The sequence below is a fragment of the Mixophyes fleayi genome, chromosome 3 (assembly GCF_038048845.1).
Source record: "Mixophyes fleayi isolate aMixFle1 chromosome 3, aMixFle1.hap1, whole genome shotgun sequence".
NCBI classification, from domain to species: Eukaryota; Metazoa; Chordata; class Amphibia; order Anura; family Limnodynastidae; genus Mixophyes; species Mixophyes fleayi.
The window spans coordinates 23502639-23529363 of NC_134404.1; the positions used below are offsets into that span (position 1 = coordinate 23502639).

At 40.5% G+C, this 26725-nt stretch overlaps 1 protein-coding gene across 1 annotated transcript; it reads right to left on the reverse strand.

The window, feature by feature from the left end:
• Positions 1-9885: 9885 nt before the first annotated feature.
• LOC142143082 (interleukin-17F-like) lies at positions 9886-11884 on the reverse strand. The gene is made up of 2 exons (XM_075200797.1): positions 11709-11884; positions 9886-10120 (listed from the first exon to the last, which is right to left on the reverse strand). The coding sequence occupies exons 1-2, from the start codon at positions 11882-11884 to the stop codon at positions 9886-9888; spliced, it is 411 nt and encodes a 136-aa protein (XP_075056898.1).
• Positions 11885-26725: the final 14841 nt, after the last annotated feature.

A 26725-nucleotide genomic window follows, 5' to 3' on the forward strand; every position in this document is an offset into this window, starting at 1 on the left:
ATCTGCAGGCTCCCAGCTGACAAGGTGACAAAGATGTATGAAGCCATTGCAGAAGTGTTAGGTTCCAACTCCAGTACACTGAGGCAGGTCCAGTCCTTGTTAGGGAGGTTCAATTTCGCCTGCTGTGTAATTCCCATGGGGAGGGTTTTCTGTAGAAAATTACAGAGAGCCACCGGGGGTAGGAGTAGGCCGCATGCGGCCGTACGGCTATCCAAAGAGATAAGGGAGGATTTGCAGATCTGGCTCATTTTCCTCAGGGGGTTCAACGGCAGGCGTATTTGGCCATCACCACCCGTAACAAACTTTGAGATCAACCTGTTTACGGATGCTTCCGTAGCGTGCAGCTTCGGTGCTTATCTGGATGGACATTGGTGCGCGGAAAGCTGGCCTGACGAGTGGCATAGGGCGGGGATCACCAAGAATTTGTTGGTCCTGGAGCTATTCCCGATTGTGGTGGCAATCGAACTGTGGGCACCCGCGTTGCGGGGTATGCACATAGTATTTTGGTGCAACAATATGGGGGTGGTCCAGTCGATCAACAAACAGAGTGTCTCGGCTCATCATGCAATATCTCTGCTGCGTCATCTAGTTTTGCGCTGTCTGCAGAATGATATTTTGTTTAGGGCTAAACATGTTGCGGGGGTGCAGAATAGCTTAGCCGATGCGTTGTCTCGCTTCCAATGGAGCAGGTTTCGCAGTTTGGCTCCCCAGGCAGACAGTGTTGGTACTCTGTGTCCCCCTTGTTTTTGGCAGATCATCAAGCCGGCATAAGAGGGCTCGCAGAGCAAGCGGTTGCCCGGTCAAGCTAGCGTTACAGTTTGTAAGTAAAAGACCTCAGGCCTGCTTGTTTCTATGTCACTGTAATGGTATGCCTCTGACAAAATATCAATTTTCGGCCATTTTGAAGCGGACCCTACAGTCCCTTAATTTAAACAGCGCATTGTACGGGACACATTCCTTCAGGATTGGGGCGGCCACATCTGCTGCCATGGCTGGGTCCTCTACTGAGACCATAAAAGCACTGGGCCGATGAAAATCCACGGCTTATAAGTCTTGTGTAAGAATTGACGGTGTTGTTGATTGATTGTTGTGATGTCTAATCATTTTTCTGCCTTCAGTTTTTCTTTTTCTATTTTGTTCTTTCCTGGTTCTCCAACCCACCCCACTTCCCTTCCCCATCCCAACTTCTCCCTCCATTTGGTGGGCTACCCTGGGCTTTTCCGCTCATCGCTTTAACGCAGGGGCGCGAAGGGATTTTCACCCGGGTTTCCGTGGGCGTAAGTCCTGATTAGTGGTGTGCAGCCGGGGTTTTTCCGGGTGTTGTTTACCTTCACCTGGGTGGCCTGCTCCCCATTTGTGTCTCTATTTCCTGATCCCTCCCTGTGGACCGGTTATTTCCAACATTCTATCTTTCTCGGTGTCTTTTATGCTAAACCTGACCTGTCTTCCAACTTAAGGTGGTATGGTTTTTAACACTGGTTTTCTGCTTTCAGGTGATGGTGTGTCAATTAAGATGGTGTGGATCATTGGTCAGTCCTTTGTTTTCTGGGCCGCGGGCCACCCCAGGGCTAATGTAGTCTCAAATCACTGCGGTACTGTAATAAGATGGTTGGGCAGACAGGGCTTAGGCTGGCCTGATCTTATCCCATGGTTGGTGAGGCTCATTAAACAACAAGGCCCACCAAATGTCCTGGTAGTGCACGCGGGAGGCAATGACCAGGGAAAAGGAAAATCATTAGAACTCATCATTGAGATTCTGGAGGACCTGCGTAGAATCCACGAGGCGTGGCCACACATCATCATAGGTTGGTCAGCATTAATCCCCCGGCTGGTATGGAGAACAACCATCCCCTTAAAAAAAGATGACGGTTATGGTTAGGAAGTTAAATAGCACCATCTGGAAGGTAGTACGGTCCTTGGGAGGTATAGTTATCGATCACCCGGGCATAGGGGTGGAGTCACCACATCTTTTTAGACGGGACGGCGTGCATCTAACGGAAGAAGGTATAGGGTTCTTCATAGATAGGATTTGCGGGGGAGTTTTGACGCGTCTCGGTTAGTTGGTGGCGGGCTGCGGCGTCTGTGGGGCGCAACGGGGTAGGAAGGCACTGCATTCAGTGGCTGATTAGTGGGCGCACAGGTAGTTGGTCGTAGGTCACTGCCCCCTTAGAGGCACCAGGAACTCCTTTTGGTCCTTCGGTGAGGAGGGTCCCTGTCCGGCTCGGTGAGGGAAGGCAGCGTGAGTTTTAAAGGGGCAGTCACTCTGACGCCGACTCAGCGCAAGTTATGTAGGGATTTGTTCCCCGTGATTTGCGAACTTACGGCGGTTTGCGCCAGTCCCCAAAGTGATCTAGTGTTATCAGCTTGAGAGCTGTTCCGCAGTGCTCTTTCTCCACCACCATAGGTTTAGTTTAATATAAAATCCTAATAATAAAAGTTCTGCCATTTTTTAATAACTTATACATGTCTCCGTGTGTTTATTTGCATGCAAATGTTTATATTTTAAGGTTGATGTGAAGTTTATGGGAACATACACGGTGAGCCCTTTATGTGTGTAAGACAGTGTGTGTAATCAGATTGTAAAATAGTGTCTGTGCATGTAATCAGAGACAGCCAGTATATGTGCATTCATATGTTAATTGCAAGTGGGTGTGTGCAAGATGGAGTATATGCAGCATAGAGAAGAGAAAGCACACGGCCCACACTGGAGCCATTTTATCCACTCAATTTATCGAGCACTTAAAAACATGTGCAGAACTTAGAACAAAACTCCTTTATCACAACTATTTCACTTTCTAATCTTCTATGTTTAACAGTCTTTCCATTCTTAGGGCTAGATTTACTGACAGGCGGTTTGCTCAAACCGCAGGTTTCGCCGGATTTACTAAAGCCCAAACCGCCGTCACAACGGCCAGAAATGACATTTTTCAAAACCACCACTTTACAAACCGCCATCCTGATTTTAACAATGACGATCATACAAACAGCCGGATTTACTAAGCTGGGTTTTCAAAACCGCCCCAAAACAGCCATCCAAACGGCCAAAATGAAAGAGGTGGTTGCAATAGGCGAGATTGATCAAACAGCTGCTGTTTGAGATATTTTGCCATTCAGAACATAAGAGAAAGCACCATTGATATTTTAATCATTTGGGAAATCATTATTTGATAAAGGGACAAAATAAATGTAATATTAATTTATGAGATCATTTTTTTTTTTTTTTTTTTTTTAAAGGGACACTATTATAGCATTATATTATGTAGAAAATGTGAATATATAATATTATTAACTGATTGCTAATGGTGGATATAATTATTTATGTTGCACAATTTGTCATGGCATATTGTCCAAATAATATAATAATTAAGTAATTTTATCCCCTTAATATAATGAATTTTTTTTATTCCCTCATAAGCTATTATTTAATTCATTTTGCCCCTTAATCAATAAATAATGATTTCCAACATAATTTAAATGTCAATGGTGCTTCTCTTATGTTCTGAATGGCAAAATAGTTCAAACAGCCTGTTTAAGCTATCTACCCATTCTGATGCAGGTATTAAAACTGTCCTGTCCTATCTTTTGGATGGCGGTTTTGATGGCGGTTTAGCTTTTTCAATCCGCCAAACATCGCCAGTCATATTAAATTGAAGCCTCAAGACGCCCTATAGTAAATGTGACGGTTTGGACCATTAAACCGCCGGCGATGGGTGGCAGTTTCAAACCGCCACCAAACACGATTCTTAGTAAATCTAGCCCTTAGTCCTGATCTCAGCAATATAACAAACAGTGCATGCGCTTAATCTATGCAATCTGCGCTTGCCTGGAACAGGGAGATAAGTAAGAGAATCCGTCACGGTCTTAAGTTAAGACCACAATAAAACAATTGGTGCGCACAGTTAATATAGGGTTAAAAGGGTTATTTTGCTGCTGCAGATCTTACAGGTTGTCCAGACCTGTCGATTAGCGCAGCTCAAAGAAAAAATTGGAATGACCCAGTGCTAAAACAACCGTATCAAAAATGTATATGATGCAAATATGCCTACACTGTGGAATGGACCAGATTACAGATGAAAGTATTAATTAAAAAGAAATGGCTAATGCCAGCAGAGAAAAAAAACCCTAAAAATATAATCATAAACATTAGCACATTTGATGTACACAATTTTTTTGTTTCTCAGTGACAGGATCAGGGTAAATGTGTAGTGGAAGCACAGGTGAGAAATGTGATTTTGCTAAACTGACGCCATCTTGTTGCCTTATAGCCATTTTGTTCTGTTATAGCTTAAAGACAGATTAGATGCAGCTGGTGTGTAGGAGTAATTCATTATTTGCAAAACTATGCTTATAACCTTGGACATAGCCAACCCCCCCTGGGGAGTACTCCTGTGTGATAAAGAGAGAATGTAGTAACATCTGTGTAAAAGGAGCATGAGTGGTTAAAACCTTTTGGGGCGTAGTTTTCTGTAATACGTGATTTTTGCTATATAGATATGGACTTGTAACTAATAAAGCAGAGCTAATTGACATAGGTTATACATGGATTTTGTTTTATGGAGTGTGTGTGTGTGGGGGGGGGGGTACACCTGGACGATTGAGCTAGAACAAAACAGCTGTGAATTGGTACCTAATGGGAAAGAGGGGTGCCATGTGCGCTTGACCTTTATCTCGTGGCCTAGTACCCCTAATTCACCATAGTAACTGTGCAAAAAGTGTCTTCCGTAATACCGATAACATAAAAATGATTGAAATATTCCACAAAATGAAAACCACATCTCTTCTGAAAAAAGAAAGACAAAGATCGTATTTGCCCATTTATACCTAGAAATTAAAAAAACTGTTATTCCAAGAAGAGCTTAAGCAGAATGAAAAAGCACAATAGTTTCAGTCACTATGGTGCAATCTATCTCTGGTCATGAAGAGTTCAAAGAAAGTACATCAGAAACTAAACCACTTCAGAAACTAAGGAGATAGTCCGTGGGACTTCAGACAATGCCACATCATTTAGAATGCAACCACATAAATAAACAGGATTATATCACACTCACAAGAACTGGAAATATTAAATTCCCTCCTTTGTTTTCCCCGAGATTTTGCTGTATGGAATTATCGTGTACTTACTTCCCTTAATATTTACGTATAATAAAGTTGGGTCACTGTTTTTTATATGAAAATAGGAAAATGAAAGCTGAGGTTTTTATTCATAAGTAGTATGCACTTCTCTAAAGAGTTAAGGAAGAGGCTGGTGATTTGGGTACGCCCATTGGTAGCGTCACTATGGGAGGGCTTATTGGAGTGCTATTAAACACGTTGGCTGAGTAGGTTCGACCTCTTGGATCCAGGAAAAGTTGCCCTCCCTCCCTCCTGGGATTTGCTGGATCTTCTGTAGAGGATCTACAGTCATGCCTGCTTTGTGTTCTCTATGCCCTTGCTGGTGGTCTTCTACTTTGGCATGTGCCTGTCATTTTTTGAATTGATATCATGTGCTGGACTACCTGCATTTTTTCCCCTTGAAAGTATTCCTAATAGGCTGCTGAACTGAGTTTCACCCCCAGGCTGAAACTTGAAATCCAGACCCTAGTGGTAAACCCCCGGAGAACAAGGTCATTTTTTAAAATAGATTAAAATAAAAGAATGAGTACAAAAAAAAACACCTTTTACAAAATCTCACCACAGAACTAGGCATTTATCAGAACCAAAGCACTTTTCAGACACATACCAGGAAACAAAAAAAAACCTTTGTAAAATGAAGTGAAATTCTTGAGTTATATTCTTCAGATGTAGCCTCAGTTACATGCAGCTGTAGCCTCAGTTACATACAGAAGTAGCCTCAGCTAAATATAGCGGTTTTCGGGCGGCGGCGGTCCCATCTGCTCGGCCGGGGCGGTGAGCCAATCAGGGCTCACCTCCCGGCCGTTTGAAGCTACGCGGCGGCAGGCCAATCAGGACCCGCCACGTCATCGCGTAGCGTCGCGTCGATGCTGCTTGAGGACGTCAGCGCGTCGCCGACTATTTAAGTTGGTGCGCGCGCCGCCATTTTTAGTTCGTCGGCGGAGAGAGAAGGAGCAGGACATTTCGCGGAGAGCTGCGAGATCAAGATCAGAAGCCAAGAAGCCAGCGGAGACCAGCAGTGGCGGCAGAGAGCCCTGTCAGGGCTAAGAGCGCCTCTGCTGCCTGAAGACCGGCGGGATCAAGACCAGAAGCCGGCGCCAGAGCGCGAAAGCAGCGGCAGAAGGGGAAGGAGTCCAGGAGAAGCTCCCCGAAGACAGCACAAGGTAAGGCCCTTGCCGGGCAACATCTCTTCCGGGCCCATGCCCACAGCACGACTGTTAAACTCGGGCACTAGGCCCGTGGCCACGGTCGGGCACAAGGCCCGTGCAGCAGCAAATTAGGGGCGCAAGGCCCAGGGAATTGGGCGCTAGGCCCCGATAAATTAGTGGGACAGTAGGCCATAAGTTTTAAAGGGCACAAGGCCCTGTTAGTAAGTTAGGCAGGGGGACTCAGAGCCCCAGGTATAAAAGGGCACAAGACCCTTAGTTAGGTAGTGGCCTAGAGGCCATAGGAGAGGCTACAGGGCCTGGTTAGGGGGCTGAAAGCCCATCGACAGAAGGGCACAAGGCCCTTAGTCAGATAGGGAGGCCACAGGGCCTAAGTAGGCAGGGGCTAGTGCCCCTAGGTAGCAGGGCACAATGCCCTAGTTAGTGGGCTCAGAGCCCTGAGTTAGAGAGGGGACTGAGGCCCATGGTGTGAAGGGCAGACGGCCCTGGTGGTGTGATAGAGGCGTGATAGAGGCGTGAGAGCCTCGTGAGTATAGGCGCGGTCCTGTGTGAGGTAAGCACACGGAGTTAGGAGGTACAGTAGAGCGGAGGCTCCTGTGGTGCTGTAGCAGCCGACTGGTTGACTAGCAGCTGTGTGCTCTGGTGAAAGACATCAGGCCCCCATTAAAGGTAGGCTCTTGTTTTCTGTGTTTTCCTGTGCTAACCCGTGCTGTGGGGACAAGTGTAGTTACCAGCTTACACATAGTCAGGTAAGAACATACATAGTTTTCCCGTCCCTTAGGTCCCTGGGGTCACACTGGTTTCCAGAGGGGGTGACTGAGTGAGTCAGTGGCAGTGCAGCACAGCTCAACGCAGTTCCAGGGGGCGTCCCGTGGTTCTGGTTGAGTGTCCCAGTCCTCAGTTCCGTGCAGGTTCCCTGGCGGTTCCGGAGTGGGATACGTGTTCGATATCTGGGTGGAGGCAGTCGGGCGGTTCAGTTTTGATCGGCTGTTCCGGGCGGCAGTCTGTATGCAGGTTAGTGGGCTTTTCCAGTGAGCCTCAGTCGGGCCTGGTGCAGCCGGTCCTTAGGATCCGTGGGTGACTCCATAGCAAGAAGGCAGCTTCTTGGTACGGCCTGGGTGAGGGGGTTAGGAACCGCCCTCCGGTTTAGTCTGTGAACACCGGCTGGTGTTCCCCGTAGTGGTTAGTGAGCAGTTCCGTTAGTGCACCACACCTAGTTAGTCATAGTTGTTTGACTTAGTTGCGTTGCCGACCATTAGAGCGTTGTTAGGTTCGGGTCGCTGTTGTAGTCAGCTTAGCGTTTGTGGGTGCACACCTTTAGTCTCACTGACAGTGCAGAGGGAGGCTGTGTGTTCCTTGTCATCCGCAGGTCTCGGGGAGGTGCAGGAGAACCAAATCGGAAGTGGGAGTGTCCTGGTGAGTTTCACGCTCGATTCCTCCTTTTGGTTAGGCCCTCACCGGGTGGTGTGCGAGGTTCTTGAGGCGGGACTAGTCCTGGTCATAAGTGCCTGTATTCCCCCTGTGCCTTGGCAAGAGCAAAGTGAGGAGGCGGCAAGTGGGCTTGGACTGAGAGTGTCCTTGTTCATTGCAGTATTCTCAGACAGCCCTTACTTGGTAGGCTCGGTTTAACTCTGTTTCTCCTCTTAGGTGTTATTTGCAAACGTACGGAGAACTTCCCGATCTGGGACCGAGGTAGAATCCAGTCATCCACGCGAATCGTGGTAAGTCTTGAGGTACTAGGAGTTAGTCGCCCTGTGAGGCACATCTCCGCGAAGGTCCTTTCAGTAGCCTCAGTTACATACAGCTGTAGCCTCAGTTACATACAGCTGTAGCCTCAGCTAAATGCAGATGTAGCCTCAGTTACATACAGCTGTAGCCTCAGTTACATACAGATGTAGCCTCAGTTACATACAGCTGTAGCCTCAGTTACATACAGCTGTAGCCTCAGTTACATACAGCTGTTGCCTCAGCTAAATGCAGATGTAGCCTCAGTTACATACAGATGTAGCCTCAGTTACATACAGATGTAGCCTCAGTTAAATACAGATGTAGCCTCAGTTACATACAGAAATTGACCCTAGTCTCTATCCCTCTCTGTCTGTCTGTCTGTGTGTGTGTATGTTAGGGAATTTAGAATGTAAGTTCCAATGGGGCAGGGACTGATGTGAGTGAGTTCTCTGTACAGCGCTGCTAAATGGTGATGATGATGATGTTGAGTACCTGTGAGCGTAACAAGCTCTATGGGAAATGCGGCTGCTATAGATGAAGACCCCTACATCCTGTTCTACAAGCTCATGATAGTAGCCGCTAGCCATAACAGATGTTGAATTCTCCAGCTCAAAAGCCATATGGGGTAGAACCATCCCAATATAGGTTTTTTTTTTCCACCAAAAAAATTGTCTTATTACCATTTGGAGGATAAGTTAAAATTAATATTTGGACTTATCTATTATGTAGAGATCAGGGTAAATTTATCAAGCTGCGAGTTTGAAACAGTGGCAATGTTGCCTATAGCAGCCAATCAGATTCTAGTTATCATTTTGTAGAATGTACTAAATAAATGATAACTATAATATGATTGGTTGCTATAGGCAACATCTCCACTTTTTCAAACCCGCAACTTGATAAATTTACCTCCTGTAATTGCAATCTAGTTTTCTTTTGTGAACGAACAGTATAACCCTACAATAATAACAGACAACCTCTATATAAATATATTGGATTATTTATTTTAATGTCCATTCCACATAAAAATACAAACAGCTGTGAAAATTACAAATGATACCATCCACATACATTATTTATCCTGTGAGCAGCTTCTCTTCCTGTACACCTGCAACACATGCCCTTGTTATCAAAACAGAAAATAACTTTCAGGTATTAGTGTACTTTCCGAGAAAAAGGAAGGATAGTTATATGGCTCAGGTACAGTAATTTAGAGACACTGGAGTTTGTGCTGTAATATGGTACAATGTCGACAAATGTGCTGTATATCATGACAATCAATCAGAAGTTAGCTGTCATTTTTCAAGCTGCTAGTGGTACGGCCAATATAATCTGGTTGTTATGGACTACAAGCACATGTAGGTATATTGCACAATGTTACTGAATAACCTTATTGGGGGTTATTTAAAAATAATGTGCAAATGTAGAGTGACCCACAACCACCAATCCGCAGTTAGCTCTCATCTGTCTTGTGCAAGTTAGACAATGAAAGCTTACATCTGATTGGTCGTTATGGGTTACTGAACAAACATACAAAGCGCATAACTGGCAAATAAATTCCGTATCTGTGACAATAGTCTCAGCACCAAGAATAAAGTAAATATGTTATAACTGCATAACAGCCAATAGTCCTAATTTTCACAGAACAGTTGCAATTTTTGGAAGGGTATCCTTGTGAAAAGGGAGTGATATTGCTTGATTTGGGCATGCCTTATTTTGTCCCAAATTTACAATTGGGATTATTGGTAGGTCTACATAAAGCAGTAAAGTGGTAATGCGAATAACACAACATTAATAATATAATTGTAATCCAGTAACATCCGTTCCTCTAATTCTACTTCTAATAATGACATGGGGGAAAGATGGACTTGTCTGTAGATAATCAGTAATATCTGACAATAGATCTAACACATGTACAACCCAGTGTGACCAGCTCAGTCTCCAGTCTGTAGATATAGTCGCAGGCTTTCTGCTCTCGCCGTAGAACCATGATCTCCCGCTGGATGGGATAAGAGATCAGCTCTGGGCTTTCACTGCCGTCCGAGTCCACACAGGTAAAACTGAGACAATTCGCTTCAGCAATCACAAAAGGGAACCTATTGGGATCTGTATTGAAACTGAAACAGAAAGAAAATTAATTCAGATAAAAAAACAAATAGCTGTAGAATAAAAAAATTAGCATTCAAAATAATGTATCTTAAAACATCCCTTAAATTTTTTGAAAGGAAAACTATATTATATCTAACTGTACTTAGAATGTGTGAAGATAAATATGCGTTTTTTAAATTATCCGTATGAGAACAAGTAAAATTAAGAAATGAGATTTGAGAGATATAGATCAAATATTATTACAGTAGAATATTAAGAAATGTAATATATCCTAATTTTAATATCCAATGTATTGATGGTACAAACTGTAACGCATAGGTCTTCAGTTAGATAGTGGGTGTGACTCAGTGTTCTGACTTCTCAGCAGAATAACCTTAACCGAGCACAATGGGCATAAATCTCAGTGATTGGCCGACCATATGTATAAGTGAGAAGATGGATTATTGTGATGTACATCTACAATATTCAAATTTATGGAAACACACCGTGTAATATGTTTTGCAAACTAATGTGTTGAAGAAAATATTTCATATTGTTTTAAGAATATTGCTGATTATTTGTGTGTGTTGAATTATTATTTCTTTTATATTGAGAAGTAATTTTCATGTTACACCCTTAAGATGGCTGATTTTGCCATCTGAATAATTATATTGAAACTGTACAAACTACATGTAGTAGTTAGTTTCAGATATGAAAGAAAGAGAAAGCTTGAGGGCAGCACAGTGGCTCAGTGGTTAGCATTTCTGCCTTTTAGCACTGGGGTCATGAGTTCAATTCCCGACCATGGCCTTATCTGTTCTCCCGATGTTTGTGTGGGTTTCCTCTGGGTGCTCCGGTTTCCTCCCACACTCCAAAAACATACTGATAGGTTAATTGGCTGCTATTAAATTGCCCTTAGTCTCTCTCAGTCTGTGTGTGTCTGTGTGTTAGAGAATTAAGACTGTAAGCCCCAATGGGGCAGGGACTGATGTGAATGAGTTCTCTGTACAGCGCTGCAGCATTAGTGGCGCTATATAAATAACTGATGATGATGAGTGTAAGCCTATATTATACAACATATACTTTGCTGTCACTGACTTGAAAGAAATACAAGTCTGCAGAGAGATACCCTTGTGATTTACAGTCACTATGCTGGAAGTGAGAAATAATGCCCAGTGTTCCAACAAGATTATTGCTTTCCCTCTCTACGCGAGCATAGTTATATTTTGGATCTGGTGTATGCCAGTCTATATATTCTAAGAAGTTAAAGGAATAAAATAGAAAAGGTTTATTTAACGGGGAGGGGTTGTTTGAGGTGAAATGATTTTATAAGGTGTAAGCTTTAGTCTAACTAGGAGATATGCGAAGAGTTAATAACAGAGAACAAAAGAAGCAAGAAATTAGCAAATAAATAGAACAGATCTAGGTATTGTGTGAACTTATATTATTTTATTTTACTTTTGAAATCGGTTTAAAGTGTATTGGAATTAAATCTTACTCTCCTGAAAGTCGCTAACAATAGAACATTTTAGAAGGGTACATATCATTATCTAAATCTATGCAGCGCTTGTAAATAGGAACAATTTTCATGCTAGTAGCAGTTTATATAAAGATTACCTGTAATCCCAGGGTGATAGAGAGCGGGTGTGAATATCCTCCATCTGCACCAGGCTGTCCAGATAATTAGTGTCAATGACACTGAGGTCCACAGTCATACTGCTAGGTAGGAGCCGGCTTCTCCTCGTTGTACATTTGTCTCTGGGCTCTGTAGGGACATCTTCATCTCTGGGCATTTCTACAGCAACGGCATGAGAGAAATACCCCTCTGGTAGAAAGGCCGATGAGCAGACAGAGACTAGTGCTGCCATCTGAGTAATAGAAAAAAATCATTAGATAAAATGATGTTTGTTTTTATGTGATAAATGGGGAACTCCAGACAATAGGTAATTTTATCCCAAACTTGCTCTACACCAATCTAGTAGATTTGCAGGGGACCTATCATCATCACCAATTATTTATATAGCGCCACTAATTCCGCAGCGCTGTACAGAGAACTCACTCACATCAGTCCCTGTCCCATGGGAGGGAGGGAGAGAGGGGGAGAGAGAGAGAGAGAGAGAGAGAGAGACTAAAGTCAATTTTGATAGCAGCCAATTAACCTACTAGCATGTTTTTGGAGTGTGGGAGGAAACCAGAGCACCCAGAGGAAAGCCACACAAACACAGTGAGAACATACAAACTCCACACAGATAAGGCCATGGTCGGGAATTGAACTCATGACCCCAGTGCTGTGAGGCAGAAGTGCTAACCACTGAGCCACCCTGCTGCCCTGTGGCTGGGTCTTGGCTCTTTAGTAGATTCTCTCTCTGTTCGTGGTGCCTGTAACTGATTATATTTCAGATTTCCAGCTGAGAGAAGACTGAACATAGACTGTGCTGTGCAGAAGCTGATTTGAAAGGACCATGACTTGTAATATCAGTTTCCATCTGACAACCCTACAGAGCTCAGATTACATTCAAAATCCCCCAGGCTCCCATGTCTGCATGATTATTCTTTACAACTTCTGGTAGTCTCTGGAATTGTGGATCCTGGACATCTGGGAACCCAGTTGTTTAAAGTTAAATTTTGCCTAATGCCTTATACCACTAGAATTCTTATTTTAAGAGAGACTGTGCTTGACACGCTATTGTTAGTAGCATTTTTGCTAACTTTTGAGAGTCCATTGGAGGTCAGTTGTGCTCCCCCAATGCATTAATCCAAGTGCCTGAAGCAGGCAACATGCACAAAAAAACCAATGATCCTGAATGCAAGTAAGGTTACTAGTGGATATGGTGGAATTGGAAACAAGGTTTTCCATTTCCAGACCCAGTGTCCTGCATTGTACTCACTTTAAAATTGAAAAAAATATTAGTACACCGCACAAAGTTGATGCCAGTGGGTCAAGGATATAAATGCCAACCATTCTCCTTTAGCTTAAAACACATCATATAATAAAGCGCCCACAACGCACACCTATATATGTATATATAACATTTTAGTGTAAAAATGTACAACTATTTATTATGTAAAGAACCATCAACCTATATCCAAATAAAAGACCTCCTACCACAACCCCACCCTCTGTATAAGCAGCAATTACATCCACACAGCTGAATATAAGGACAGAGAGACAGTGACACTACTTACATAGACCAGCGATGCTTTTGTAAAGACCATTCTGCCTTTTCTGCTGAATGCTGTTTATATTCCCAATGATCCAGTGTTTTTGGTCCAGCATCCAGATATTCTCCCTATTTATACTACATTTTCCTCCAGGAGGGGCCTCCATTGCAGGAAAAGAAACGACTGAAAGAAAAGTTCCTGAGAATTCCTGGAGTTTTGTCTCCTCTGCAGCCAGAGAGAGAATGGAGTCTGGTATTCCGGACTGTCCGACGGACTCTCATATATTGTCATGTCAGGGGATAGAGAAAGGGAACCAGCAAATGCCCCCCTGTACTTCCCCAATGTGAGGCTGTATCTTATCTGTGGCCTCTCCCCTGTTATCTAGGACAATAAAGATAACAGATTATAGTAACATCTGTCTTCAAACACTACTATAGGTTCATGGACCTAATAATTTCGATTCACTGACCTAATAATTTATCTACATGAGCCAAACCCAGGATTGTGCAAAAATACTAATTCTATGTCAGCCAATCAAATTTACTCCCCTGCAATTTTACTGCACAGGGCACAGATTTCTGCTTACAGATGTAAAACAATCCATTTAGCCAACCAACCAATCTAGAATATCTATTTCCCACCAAACACTAAAAATTCTGAAAAACTCTGACACACTTTCTGGACTTGTCCATAATTTCTGGGATTAAATCCCTTAGTTCCAATTTATCCCAGTATTTATATTCTTTTCTCAAACCAATAGTAACCAGATTACCATAAGTTCTGAACAATTCCACTATTATTTTGAGTGAAAATAAGAATATCAATTGGCTACCTCATTTATATTTCTGGCTTGTGAATTTAAATCACTCTACAATGTCATTAAACAGGAATGCCTTTTCGCTACCAACTGGTTCCTATAAAAAAATCCAGGTATCTCACTTATACAAATAGATTTTTGGGCACGTGTAGAGTATATCCTAATATAAAATAAATATTTAAATATGACCAGGACTTCTACACATAGTACATAGGAGTGGACTATGGGAACCTCTGTAGCTCCTAATATTCCAAATGTATTGCTGGGACATTGGGAATTGCAATTTAGTTGGGAAAACAAATCTCATCTCAGATCTATTGACTATGTAATATTTGTTTAGCAAGGTCCTACAGCCAACCGAGTCCAATTCATCAACACCAATGATTTCAATTTGTACTTTGCATACAGTATATCTTTAGTCAGGTGGAAATTGTGGATTTAGAGTTAGAATCCAAAGCACCACTGGACATATCATTACACATTCTAAAGAGGGCAACGTAAATACCTATATACATATCACTAGTGGTCATAAAGATACATGGCTGAATTGAAGTCAGTGACTGAGAATAAAAAGGGCTAGATTTACTAAGCTGCAGGTTTTAAAAAGTGGGGATGTTGCCTATAGCAACCAATCAGATTCTAGCTTTCATTTATTTAGTACCTTCTACAAAATGACAGCTAGAATCTGATTGGTTGCTATAGGCAACATCCCCACTTTTTCAAACCCGCAGGTTAGTAAATCTAGTCAAAAGAAATTACACCACAATAAAGGATTATGACAGACATTATAAAACACATTTGATGATGAAACACATCTTAAAATCTACATACAGACATTTTGCTCAGGTACATAACAGTCTAATATAGGAGGACATGACATTGGAGTATTAGATGTGAGTTAAAGAGATGGATAACGGGTGGCTTTATTAAGGAAAGGAGAAATGTTTTAGATTTTTAATTGTAATATTTTCATCTCAAAGGGTCTTATCAATCATTTTGACCTGAATATTTTCCTCTATGAATAAAGTCAACTGTGCTTGAAATTATTTATGCAAAAATTAGGATTTTGTGGTTAATAAACCCTTTGTCTTAGTATGAGTTTGAGGGATCTTAAAATACATCTAAAAACATTTTTTTATTGGCTTACATATGACCATATTCTAATATATTACTTAAATGTTATTTCTGAAATAAATCTCTTTTGTTTTAACTAACAGGTCATAAATATATTTGTCTAAACCATTAAACATTAAACAATGGTGTTATACTGAGATTATACTGCCAAGCAATATGTGGAGTTAAAATATCAATATCATTTTTATATTATTAACTTTACATTACTAAGTAGCGTATAAAATTCTGAACATTTATATATAGGTCTATACAAAAATTGTAGCTAGCAGCATTTGTGGTATAGAATTACATATGGGTATACAGTATGATGTTATACTGTTATGTTCTTACAAATGATTTAATGATGAACAGATCTAATTCAGCCAAAAAATATCGTATGTGTCAAATGTGTTTTACTAGGTTTTTAATATATTTACACCAGGATCTATAATTGCTGTCTAGTGCTAAGGGATATTATATATGTCATAATTGGCCTCAATATTTTAAAATGTTTGCAAAATTACTTGAAACGTACATAATTATGTTGTTCTCAGTTACACAGTGTATTACAGTTGTATATTCTGTTTATAAACAGGTTATATTTGTATTATAAAATGTCACGAACACACTCCCAGCTGCCGTGACTTTGGGGTGATTCGCTGTATGAAGTCACACAATTCCAGCCCGCAGTCTCTCTTTACCTTTCACACAGGGTATAGACCTACTGAATCGCCCCCACACAGCGTTCACACCTCACACACTTCAGGTTTGCTACTACCTATTGAATACGGGCAATAAGACCCCAAATATACTGTTCCACACTGGCACACAAGGTTTCTAGTTATCCACAGACTAGCAAGACCCACACCAGCAAGCAAAGGGTTAACTCTTCACACCTCCAGACTGTTACATAAATGTAAATGCAAGCACACACAGCTTGTTAATCAAATGTATCAACAAATCACACACTGGCTTTCAAAGGGTTAACTTGGCCAAGCTATTTTCTTCTTAACAGGCTAATGGATTCGTTAGAGCATCAAGGACGCAACATATTAAATTATAGATTTAATATACAAAGTACAGGGCATACAGATATAAAAAATAATGAATAAACAATTAATAGATTGACATACGCAAAAAACAGTTTAAATTTACTCCTTTAATTAAAGGGGTTACATTCAGAATAGCACTTACTTGAGTTGCATAATCTGTGCCATGGGAAATTGGCCAGGAAGATGGACAGCTTATCAATGTGAATTGATTTCCCAAAAAGTCTGAGACCTTGCTGTAACTGGTCTCAGCTTTTTAAGACACTTCCACACATCATTCTACCCCCAGGGGGGTATGGGCTGTGACACTTTTTTCAAACACCATTTGCATGTTGCCCGATTTACTAACCAATTCTACTAGGTTACCTAACTTTTTCTTTTTGCTATCTCTTGATACCAAACAAATTATGACAATGTGACATACCTTTTTCCAAAGATATGTGATTTTAGCTGTTTCCGGATACCACCCGTACCTGTCATTCACAACCCTGGTGTGATTTCTGCTCCTCAGTATAGAGTGCCACCCAGATTTCCCAAAATATGAACTATGAAGACATTTTCCTTTGAAGCTCATATTTCTATATACCTGTATAGGCCTTCAAAATGCTGCCTTGGGCTGCAAGGATGTCCAGCTGTGACCGGCCCCACAAAGTCTATTCAGGAGTCCAAAAACTAACTTGTGTCAGGATATATCTCACAGCAAGAGCCCTTTGAAGCTGCTACATGTGACATGGTTATCTTCTCACACTGGGATGTGCGGAGCCATCAAATACACACATACAACAGACTTTCTGTCTTCACATTTTACACTTTAGCTAAACTTATCAATGGATTCATTTGATATAACATATTTACACTGCAGTTATAAATAACTGTACGTTCTCTATGTTAATCACATAACACATGGAAAATAAAACCAAAACCAATTAATTGTATCCAGGAATCTTAGGCAAAGCAAATTTTCCTTCACTTGCTAGTTAATTAGAGCTATCTATTTTTAAACACAACTGTAGAGAAGTCAGTAGTATGCATCTAATGCCCAAAGAAGAAGATATTCTATGAAACACGTTGTAGAATGCACTTTATGAATTCGGGTCACTTATTTCTCTACATGGACCAGGGCTACCATAAAGTTTTAAAGTTCTGGGACTTTATAAAACTGTAGAGTACCGGTATTTCCACTTGGTGACCACTGGTGGTCTCCTTCCAGTTTCTCTGTATCCAGGACAGTTACTCAAAGAGGCGAATGGACTGCCACAAGTACCTAATGTCTGTTGATTGGACACTTATTGTAATGGTATATACTTTATGATTCTTTAATCTAAAATTGTTGGAATTTAATTTCAATCTATTTTCCTGCGTTTATTCTCATATTTTACTTCGCAATAGAGCTGTGTGATTTTCTTGTTTTTTTTTCTGTAATCTTCTTGGATCTGAAGTTCCTTTCTGGGTGAATATAAAAAATCATATCTTATACTTTCTTTGGACTTATATTATGGGAAATGCTGGATTTATAACAGTATTGTTTGTGTATTTTATTCTAACACTAACTGCTCAGGACACTATAAACCACATTATGCAAGGATAAATTAGTGCAACACTCAAATACCCCCATACGACCTCTTAAATATGATACTAATCACACTAATGTACCCTCACAGCTGTCCCAATCGCCACTCTAAGCCACGCTCGCTCCTCTTAGAATGTAAGCTCTCTAATGAGTAGGATCCTCCATACCCTTTGTTTTCATGTCTGCATTTATTTTGTCTACCTTGTATGTCCTTTTATCCCTACTATATGGCTCTGCTGAGCACAGTGGTGGCTTACAAATCTACGATAATAATAATAATAATAATAATAAAAAGAAATCGACTCTACCTTCTATAATAACTCTATTCCTGGGTGGGGGATATGGATATATGTAAGTCCTACGGCTAAACCAGTCTAAAGGTAAAGCATGGCAATTTACAATTAGATATACCTGCACTTCTATATACCTGATACATACACCACATGACTATAAGACACTTTGTATGAAGGGGTGGTGTTGATGAGGGCTTTGTAGGTAATGGTGAGTAATTTGAATTTAATTCTGAAGGACACAGGGAGACAGTGGAGGGATTTGCAAAGTGGAGCAACATATGTGGAGCGGTGAGAGAGGAAGATCAGTCTTTCAGCAGCATTTAGGATGTATTGAAGTGTGGATATGTGGGTCTATATATGTATGTGATTGGTGGATAAATAGTTGTTTTTCTTAAAAATGTACGCAATGTGTATCCATATTCGGTGGTTAGTAGCTGAGTGTTATCCACCAATAGTAAAACTATCTCAAAATATTATAACGTGATTAAATTGTCATTATTGTAAATAAAATTTGAACAAAGTATACCTTATATATAAGAGTAACAAAATAGAACATGCAAAGTACATCAGTTTCAAAATACTATCACAAATCCAAGTATTGAAATATGTTTACAAATTATTTCTTCTTTTTATTTGTTTATCCTTGATTTTGGTACATATTTATTGCTTTTCTATCTGGTGTTCAGTTTATGATCTCATGTTATCACTGATACTGATAAGAGACAGAGTTGTTTTAGTTGTCCTAGTGCACGCCCATTATTGCTGTTTGGTTAATTATTGATTAAGGGATTCCGCAGTGGGAAACAAGATGTCCCTGACATGTAAATTCAACCAATATCTTAAGTGTATGAAGAGCAAAATAAATCCTAAAAAATACCTAGTGCTATTGAAACTGAATATTAGGTTAAATGTATTTATGGAAATCCCGAAACAGACTGTATTCCCTATAAAATGACGGCTTCCATCAGGGTAACCGTACAGCTCACAACCAGAACCACTAGAGACAACATCTAGGAGAATAATGGCCGCTCACTGGATAACGTCAGTGGTAAGCAAATCATTTTCTGTTTGTCTATAGGATCAAGCAAAATAGAACCGTGTTTTGGGGTAGTCAAAGAGAAAGGAAAATTAAACTATATACAGTATTTTTTACATTATAAGCATCAAATGAATAGAGTTGTGAAAAGGTGTGGAGTTTGTAGGTTCTCCCCGTGTTTGCGTGGGTTTCCTCCGGGTGCTCCAGTTTCCTACCACACTCCAAAAAAACATACTAGTAGGTTTATTGGCTGCTATCAAAAATTTACCCTAGTCTCTCTCTCTCTGTCTGTGTGTGTGTGTTAGGGAATTTAGACTGTAAACTCCAATGGGGCAGGGACTGATGTGAATGAGTTCACTGTACAGCGCTGCGGCTGTACCAAATGACCCAAACGACTGCAATTGGATAAATGGAGACAGAAACCTGTCTGATGTGTATATGGCTTGGGTTAGAAAGTATTTAGTGTTCTTCTGTGCCTTAAATGTATTGGCCAGAAATGTTTTTAGATAACTTCTCCATGATTCACAGATTGCTACCACTCTGCTGCTGCTGAGCATCAATGCCTGTGTCCATGGATCAGAGATGTATCCTCCTAGCAGAGAAGAGAGGGATTCTCATTCAGTCTCAGGTGGGCGCTGTCCATTCCCAGTGGACACCACCTATCCCCCACATGTGAAGGTCGTCATGAAGGTCAGCAGCAGGAGTTATGTGCAAACCATGACAAACGCCATCAGGAGCCGCTCAACCTCTCCGTGGTATTACAGGTAAATATTTTTTTTGAAAAGGTTTCTTTTCTTTATATATATTTATAGAAGCAGGGAAACAGTCCATGAGAATACCTACAAAATTAAATATCAGGATACACTTGGCTACATCCCTAATCTGTGCATGTTATTTCTAATCTACCCATTCATGTCCCAATTTAGAAATGAAAATTATGAGAGATTGGGAATTATATGAGTAAAATTAGATATTCACAGTAAAAAAAAACGTCACAGACCCTCAAAACTACGACTTCTATAATTGCCAAGTGACAATAAAATCTTATTATCATTCAATGATTTCCTTAAAAGAAAAATTATTAAAAGCCTATTTGTGTACAGTAAGTTCTATATTATAGAAGAAGGCAGCAAACTTTCCACATCAACTGAAGCAAGGACCATAGCCATGAAATGCGTTGGGTATTATCAGCACAAGGAATTCAAACCATAGATATTAAGCTTTTGTCATGCTAGCCATGAGAATCAGACTCACCTACTAGTATTGGCGCAGCTGGCCTAGGAGGCGCGGAGTCAAACATGCCCCAGGTTTTTGCCAGGGACCCCTGCAAGGAAGTTTGGGCTTTGCGGCTGAGACACGCAGGTCGCGGCCCTCCAAGGTAGTCACCAGTGAGATGATCAGAGAGGAAGGGCAATCTGGGTCAGAACCAAGCTAGAGTATACAACCAGAGGGATAAGCAAACACAGAGTCAGGAATGCAGAAATCAAGCCAGGAGATCCAATAATGGCCAAAGAGGAATCCAGGAGAAGAGTCAGGCAAGCCGGGTCAAAATCCAATAGAGGTCAGGAATTAAGAATACAGAACAAATAGCTGGAGCAAGGTTGGACCTAGATACTCTGGCATCAGAGTGGCGCTAGAGTCTGCTAAAATAGATGCAGGGTTGATGTTACTGGTGGCAGGGAGATCGGCGGTCAGAGACAACTGACCGCCGACAGTAAACGCGCCCCGTTGCTAGGCAACGGGACACGCGGAGTGCGCATGCGCCCACCCACGGCACTTTCTGTATGTGTGGGGACGGCGCCTGACAGCTTTTTTTTTACCAAGACACTATATTTTATATTATTAAATCAACATTTTACCATGTTCTAAATTATTTCAATTGAATTAATATTATCTCAACTAAAAAGTTTTCTTTAATCATGAAAAAACTTTATGTAGATTTTTTTCCCTATTTACAAATCATATTATTTTAGCAACTATTACAAAAGAAGCAACTAAATTCATCCTATGCCTACACCATTTAAAATGAGCAGCCAACTCCTTAGAGGATGTACAAGTGTAATGTAACTCCTAGCAGCCAATAAGATTTTAACTTTGATCAGTCTTTTGCAATGTAAGAAGTCATCTGATTGGTTGTTGTGAGTCATTGCATATTGTGCAGAGTTTTATTAAACATAAACCCTTAATAACCATGTTTATATTTTAGCATCTGACTCACTATGTTCTTCACAAATTATTATAACTGCATTTGGTATTTCACATATCTCTTTACTCCAGATCTAATGAGAACAATAACAGATACCCGGCAGTCATTAATGAGGCAAGATGTCTCCACAAAGGGTGTGTGGACTCTGAGGGTAACGTAGACCTCAGTATGAACTCAGTCCCCATCAGACAAGAGATCCTGGTCCTGCATCGTGAGATGAGAGGATGTATCCCTATCTACAAGCTGGACAAGGAGCTGGTCACTGTGGGCTGCACCTGCGTCCGGCCCATTATACAGTATCACATATAAGATATATGTATTTGTTACCAAAGCGTAACAGGATTTATACTATTTTAAGAAATTCTTTCTAGAAATGTGAAGAAGTATTAGCATTATATAGGTGTGTATGACGATGTATTTTGCTAAAAAGTAATGTTTAATTATATTAATTATTGTAGTTATCTGATATTTATTTAAAACATTCTGCATATGTTATGTAATCATCCATATTTATTAAATAAAGCCAGAAGATTGGAAACAACACTGAAACCGTCTGTTTTGTTGACAGTGGTAGAATTAGGTATAAATGTACCTCGGTGCCCTTATCTCCTCCTTTGGTCTTCAGTATCACCTTTATGCTGACGACATTCAACTCTACATTTCTTCTCCTGATCTCTCTTCCTCCTCTCTCGTGTAACTGTTATCACATACAATAAACAAAGAAAAGATTATTCTATTTTTGATGCACTGTTGAGAGATATTATTATCCTCAACACAGAAAAGAACTTCTTTACAGTTGAAAATCCTAGAACTGTATGCTACCAATAATGCATAAGAACAGCATGGCTCCTCTCAGAAGACCAATACTTTAAGGAATAGTAAATCTAACTGAGGGAGGAAGTATTTTGTTGACAGACATCTTAGGCAATTTATTACGGTATTGCTCAACTATTTCAAAAACTCAACAGATTATCTGAAAAGAACCTTGACAAAGTAGAAATGAATTTAGAAACCTCTTGCGATATTGGGGATGCTCTGGCAAAATATGGTCAAATCTAGCCATAAAGCCCCTCTACGGAGGAGATTAGCAGGTTTTCTAATGTTAACAATGAGGATAGTCTACACCAACCTCCTGTTGAATCCATCACTAATATATTTTCAGTGCGTCATTCAGATGATCTATCTGTGCAAAAAAATGTCCAGGCGTGACCTCATCGTGAGGAGAGAGTGACTGATAAAATCAGTGTGGGCCAAAATGAGTTAAGTGTCTAGAATTTTTCAACATTTGGCAAAGAATTATTCAACATTAATATCAGGAGAGAAAGACCTGGCATACTTACTGATATATACATCACCACAGTGACCAATGGGGCCAGCTTTCTAGATAGAAGAACAGAAACAAAAAAATTGTTCAGCAGCAGGATGTATAACAAGCCAATCATCTCTAGCTGTGCTTTGAGCTCACTGAGTTACTGTGTGTTTTGTTTACTGTACTGTGCTGTGCTGTCTCACCTTTGTATTGTAATTTTGTTTGTCCCTGTACGGCGCTACGGACACCTAGTGGCGCCCTATAAATAAAAATGAATAATAATAATAATAAAATACTAAACCCATTTCATAAATCCTTTGTGCAATTGTTGGTCTGCTGTTAGTTAAGATGGTAACAGATTGCTGCCATCTAACCAATTGCTCATCCATCACATTATTAAAATCACCAATGCAAATTACAGAAGATCTGAGAACTGAGCCATAAACGCCCTTCTCACAGCTCCATTTATTTGAATGCAGGCCCATTCATGTGTCAGAACGTCACTACTATATGGATGAGGAAAAAGGTTGCTAATATTAACATCTTGCGTTGAGTCAGGGACGTCTCTTCCATTGGGCACAATGGGCAGGTGCTCGAGGGCCCTGCGGGCCAGGGGGCCCGTCAGAGGTAGCGCTAAGAAAAAACCCTGCAAAAAATAAGAAGAAAATACTTACCTTGCGGTCAGCTGGCGATCCGGCTTCCTCCCTGGTCTCCTCCTCCGTGCGGCGCTCGCAGTGCATGTCGGGCGTGGCGTCATCACGCCCGCACAACGTCCATTGCAGAGCGCAGCACATAGGAGTCCCCTGCTGCCTGTTTTTTCACGCTGCAGTGACTTGGAAGAAGAGTGAAGAGGATCGCATTGGAGAATAAGGTAAGTTAAGGGGTTTTTTAAAAAAAATTATTTCAAGTAACACTGACGGCTGAACAGTATGTGTGTGTGTAAAAAAAAGTGATATATATAAATATATATATATATATTTTTTTAACCAAACAAGTGAAAAGACAGAAGGCGCTTAGTGTATTATAAAAAATATTCACGTGAACACCGTGATTAATAATTCATAAATCACATACAGTAGGCTGCTCCGCTACAACATCAATTGCAGATGTAAAACCTATGTAAACAAAAACAGAGAGAGAAGCGCCAAACATAGTGGAGATACCATCAAATAAGAGTCAAACCTATACACTTTGAAAATAACTTTATATAAAAAGTATATCATATACTGTTTATTTCAAGGATTACTCCCCCAGGGCTTCAACCCCTTCTTATGTAAATATCACCTTATTTTCAGATATACTTCATATTAGAACTCAAAGAGGGTAGTAAAAACAATAAAGTGCGTTCATAACCAATCCAACATGTTTATAGGATAACATCCAATTTAATTACAGCTTAAATCCATAAAAGACAATAAAATGCCCGTACATCGGGTATAGTAAAACAAGCTTATCTGTATAGGTAACGCTTGTAACGGTCCCCTCAGACGCCTCCCTGTCAAAGATATACAGGAACCTCCTTCACCTCAGCATTTACCGATCACAGACCTCGGAGCTCCCTTAACGCGTTTCGTCTCAAGAAGAGACTTTATCAAAAGGGTATATGCTCCAGTGTAAACAATCCATCCTTTTATAGTCCACATCTTTATTGGCAATTGCCATCTGGCCGGAAAACACATGCAGGAGGACTGGGCGCACACTCCGTTTCCCATACTTCCGCCCATACATATCCACGTCACTTCTATGTAATTATGCAGGTGTAATGCGTGTATAAAGTAAGTGCGGTGTGATAAGAACATAAATTGAAATTGTATGCAGTAAATAGGGATATTTACAGAGGATAACACCAGTAATGTGTTCAATGTAAAGTATAGCAGACAGACCAAATACAACCAAACGTGATTTAATCACTGTCAATATAAAAAAAAATATGTTCTGGCTATAACTATAAAGAACAGCAGAACAGGATACAGGTTACAACCAAAAAGCTTTATTAATAGGTAATTAATGTCCATGACACTACTACAGAGAGTATTTAGGAGGGCATGGTAAACTACACGGATGGGTGATGAATAAAGTCTAAAAATCTGAAGCCACTGTGTGTTCTAATTCTACACATAAAGTCCGTATAAGGACAAGTGTGCCCACAACTCCAGATAAAGGATCATGAAGCAGAATAAGTGATGGGCTAACAGGTAAGAGTCTCAAATCTATATCCAAGGAGGCGTTCTCCGGGCCCGGGTGCTGGGTGCAGGTATTAAAGTCTATATACCTATTCCATAGCGGTTGGTGAAGAAACCAGAGGGTAGAGGCCGGCACCTCAATATAAGGTATAATCAAAGTCACAGGAAAACAATTTTACATACAGTTGTACAGTCTGGACGTTCGCTTGTCTTTCAGCCGGGCCGTTATTACCTCCCGTAGGAGACTGAAGAGTGGTGTGTTACACTGGATTCGTAGCTTTACAGATGTTACTAGGTTGCAGATGGACGACCACGTGGTGGCACTACCAATTAAAGTACATACTTGAAGCACTACAAGTGGCACTATGCACATGGGCACAAGTGCATGCGGCCAGTTGTAGTGCCACAAGTATGTACTAAATAGTGTCCCCCATCTGGAAATAGTGTCACATCAGAAAAAATATATTATTGCCCCAATGACAATGAAAGAGTATGCCACTAGAATATAATATCATAAAAAATGTTCCATTACATATAATTTTTAATGAAATTTGGCCCATTAATTTATGTATAAAATAACTTGGCCCCCATAAGATAATTAATAATAATAATGTTTGCCCCTCTAGACAAGACATTCATGATTACCCCTCATAATTAAAACTTGTACTGTGCCTCCTGTTATGGTAACATGGGCCAGCAGTGGAAAGCTGATGTGTTTGGTAATCTAGCCTATCCAGCGTGCTGATTCTGGTGATTTTCACAACAATCTCAGCGTCATATATATGGTGACTTGTATTCTTAGAATGGTCAAAAGTAGGGACAGCGATTTGTAGCGTGTCGATTTTGGTTACATCACCTTACTGGTGATTTACTATCAACTCGCACTTTCATACATCGGTGGGTTCAAACTCGCCCCAGAAAATCGCTAAAAAAGGCAAATCGCACCTTGATACATTTTGCCCCTGGTCGTTTGCGTGAACAGGTTGATTACCAAGAGGCCTAGATCATAAGGCTCAATGATTATCTGCTCAGTTTGGATGATATAAACATTCACATGACTGTTCTACCAACTAATCAACTGGATTTGATTAGGGCAGAATAACTGTTATTATGAAGTCACATTAGATGCAACTTTTAGCCGAAAACAAATCAACTTAACCGGATTCTAGGGTGTGTGAATAACTTTAAGATGGATAATAAAGGGGGAATGTCATGTTTATTTTTGAAAGGTTTAGACATTGGAGGTACATTATCATGGACCACCTACTACCCAATACTAACACCTTACAGTGGCTATAGAAAGTAATTACAATATGGAGTCAAAATGTAATTATTCTGGATTTCTCACTGCTAATTGTAACAAAAATTTTGTATCGTAAACTTAAAAAAAAATCCAAAACCTACTTTAAAACTTTTTCCTAATTAAATAAAACAGATTTTTGTTTATTTGCCTGGAGTTGTCCTTTAATGTTTCTATATATCCTCTCTCTTTTCTTCTGTGTAATGCACTAAGGGGTATATTTACTAAACTGCGGGTTTGAAAAAGTGGAGATGTTGCCTATAGCAACCAATCAGACTCTAGCTTTCATTTATTTAGTGCATTCTACAAAATGACAGGTGGAATTTGATTGGTTGCTATAGGCAACATCTTCACTTTTTCATACCCGCAGTTTAGTAAATATACCCTATAGTGAGGTCTTTCAGTTTACCATCATTTTTGTTTCAAGATCATCATAGTTCTTCTAATGTTCGGTTTACAGACTTATTTAATAAGGAAACAGAAAAGCGAAAAACTAATAAGTTCAACAACAGGTTTAGTCGCTATATCAGATTGCCAAATATCCTCAGCACTTATATCGCTTGTGAATAATATCTAATTTAAGCCTTATACGCACT

Bases quoted from the DNA above. Each gene is read 5' to 3' on its own strand.
- LOC142143082 (XM_075200797.1), bottom strand. From the start codon at position 11,884: ATGCCCAGAGATGAAGATGTCCCTACAGAGCCCAGAGACAAATGTACA. The intron at 10,121-11,708 runs GTAATCTTTATA...TTTCTGTTTCAG, and splicing joins CTATCACCCTGGGATTACAG to TTTCAATACAGATCCCAATA.